The sequence below is a fragment of the Solanum stenotomum genome, unplaced genomic scaffold, assembly GCF_019186545.1.
Source record: "Solanum stenotomum isolate F172 unplaced genomic scaffold, ASM1918654v1 scaffold32770, whole genome shotgun sequence".
Lineage (NCBI taxonomy): Eukaryota > Viridiplantae > Streptophyta > Magnoliopsida > Solanales > Solanaceae > Solanum > Solanum stenotomum.
This window is the reverse complement of record NW_026032122.1, coordinates 113,512-115,867: the sequence shown is the minus strand read 5'-3', so window position 1 is coordinate 115,867 and position 2,356 is coordinate 113,512. Positions and strand designations below refer to the sequence as shown.

The window sequence follows — 2,356 nt, the reverse complement described above, 5'->3', positions numbered from 1 at the left end:
AGATGTTTTTTTCTTATCATAAATGAAACATAAAATTCGATTTTAAATTTATTTGGAGTAATTTTAGGTTGAAATTTGAAGAAGAAAACTAGTTTATTTTATTGGCAAAAAAGTATTTGATGCACATGCCTAAAACTTTTAGTCAATTTTAACATGTGTTTCAATCATGTATGACTTAGCGTAGGTATAGATGAATAAATTACACTAGTGATGAATGAATTTGTTATATATGTTGTTGTTTCAATAAAATATAGTTGAAATTTGTCATTTATGATTCTCGAGAACATGACAATTGGATGTGACGTAGTTAAATTATCTACCTAATGGATGTTTGAGAACATAAGCTTTTTCTAAATATTTAATCTGAACCGTCTAACATAATCAGTACTTTATCAATTGTTTAAATGGTCAATCGGAGCATGTTGTCGTTTAAATATCTAAAGAAAATTTATTATCAAGTGTAAAAGGTTATCGATACATTCAACCTTATGAAACTATATTCACTTAATCGTCAAATTTATCAACATGCTAACTGAGTTGTATTTTAAATGGAAAATAATCAATTGGATTCTTAGGGAACAAGATTAAATTAATTAACTTATGAAAGACTTGAATGATTTAGTCACTTAGCATCAATCAAATATTCATGTCTATACTTCTAATTTTAATACTATTAGTCAGGTCATACTACCTTTATCCGTGTAATAACATAAAGGAAAGGGAAGGTATACCACTAATTATTATGAAAATATCCCTCAATATATAAAACTTTTTTGTGATATTTTTTGAGTTTGATTTTTGTTTATGTAGTAACTGCAATTGAACAAGCAACTATAGCTCTATCCATTCTCCGGGAACAGATCAACCAATTTGACTTGGTCATGGTGGATGTCAACATGCCCGAAATGAACTACCTTGAGTTCATCAAGTCCGCTCAACTCATCAAACACAAACCTATCATTTGTAAGACTATTTTATCAAAATCTTAATTATTTTATGTGGTTTAATTAGTGTGTACTATTCAATAATTGAAAAGTGTATTTAAATGTGTCAATATCACACATCATTACTGAACTTTATCTACTTTAATAATAATGTCAAAAAATTGACTTCTAAACACACTAATGATACTTATAGTTTCTCTATATGTTTTTTTTTTGTCAAATTCTATATTTATATATGTTCCTTACAAACGAGATGTATATATTTACGAATATCTAACTTCTCTCGATAATTCCAGATACCTCATTTAATATTTTGTTCTGATTTTTCATTTTTGGTTTAGTGATGTCTCCAGAGGTGACGATAGAAATGGTAAAAGAAGCAACAACACAAGGGGCATGCTTAATTTTTCGGAAATCGTCCATTTCATCAATGAAACTCAAGGATGTATGGAAGCATGTGAAGAACTACAATAACAAGGCAAATGAAATATCACAACACCACAAAGCTAATCAAGTTTATGTTATGGAAAATACATCTTGTCCTACGAAAGTGCAAGACAGAAAGGAAAAAAGTATAACGAATTGCTCTGAGACTTATCAAGATCAAGCAGTAGGTTCTTTAATAGAAAAAGATGAGGCAAAAAGGTCTAAGAGAATGAGAAGTACTAATAAGGAGGCACAAGATAAAAGTAGCGGTAATTTAGAAAAAGAGGAGGTTCATTCTTTGCTTTCAAAAATAACTACAGTAAGACCACAAAAGAAAAGACGACACTTGCAATGGACAACAGATCTTGATAAGAAATTAGACGAGGTTGTTCGCGAGTTAGGAGAAAAAGGTAAGTATTTAAAGATTTAGTTTTGATCCTAACAAAGATAAGTAGAAAAAACAAGAATGTCAGTTAATGAAATTCTTAAGTAGACATTTTCTGAATGTTCACAATTTTACTATTGAATTCTCATTATTTGTCTTACCATGTCGATATAGCCCATCTTAAACATGTTCTGGAGAGTATGTGTGTGCCGGACTTGACCGCGAAACAACTCACCGACCATCTAAAGGTATTCAAGTATGAAAAAAGTAGATGAGATAGCCTAGTTATGACATTTATGATTCGAGGTTTAGTCGAATTTTCCTAATATTTTTTTATCTTTATGACTTATGCAGGAATACCGATCCCAACAACAAGCTCCAAATGTTCATATAACTACTACAATGAACTTCAACGAGGAACACCATTCCAATGTGTTGGATTCAAGGGACTTCTCTGAATTATTACAAGGTGCAGACATACCTCAACCATCTGAAGTTCCTTTTGTGCCTTCACCCAGTTCAAATGATTGTTCCTTGAACGGGTGGGGTGAGTGGTTTAATGAATTGCTAGAACTTGACGATTTTGAGCTGAAATTATACT

The 2,356-nt window shown here is 30.9% G+C and overlaps 1 protein-coding gene across 1 annotated transcript; it reads left to right on the top strand.

Moving 5' to 3' along the window:
- Positions 1–1,311: 1,311 nt before the first annotated feature.
- On the top strand, positions 1,312–1,800 carry LOC125852183 (uncharacterized). Its single transcript, XM_049531907.1, has one exon. The coding sequence runs from the start codon at positions 1,312–1,314 to the stop codon at positions 1,798–1,800; it is 489 nt and encodes a 162-aa protein (XP_049387864.1).
- Positions 1,801–2,356: the final 556 nt, after the last annotated feature.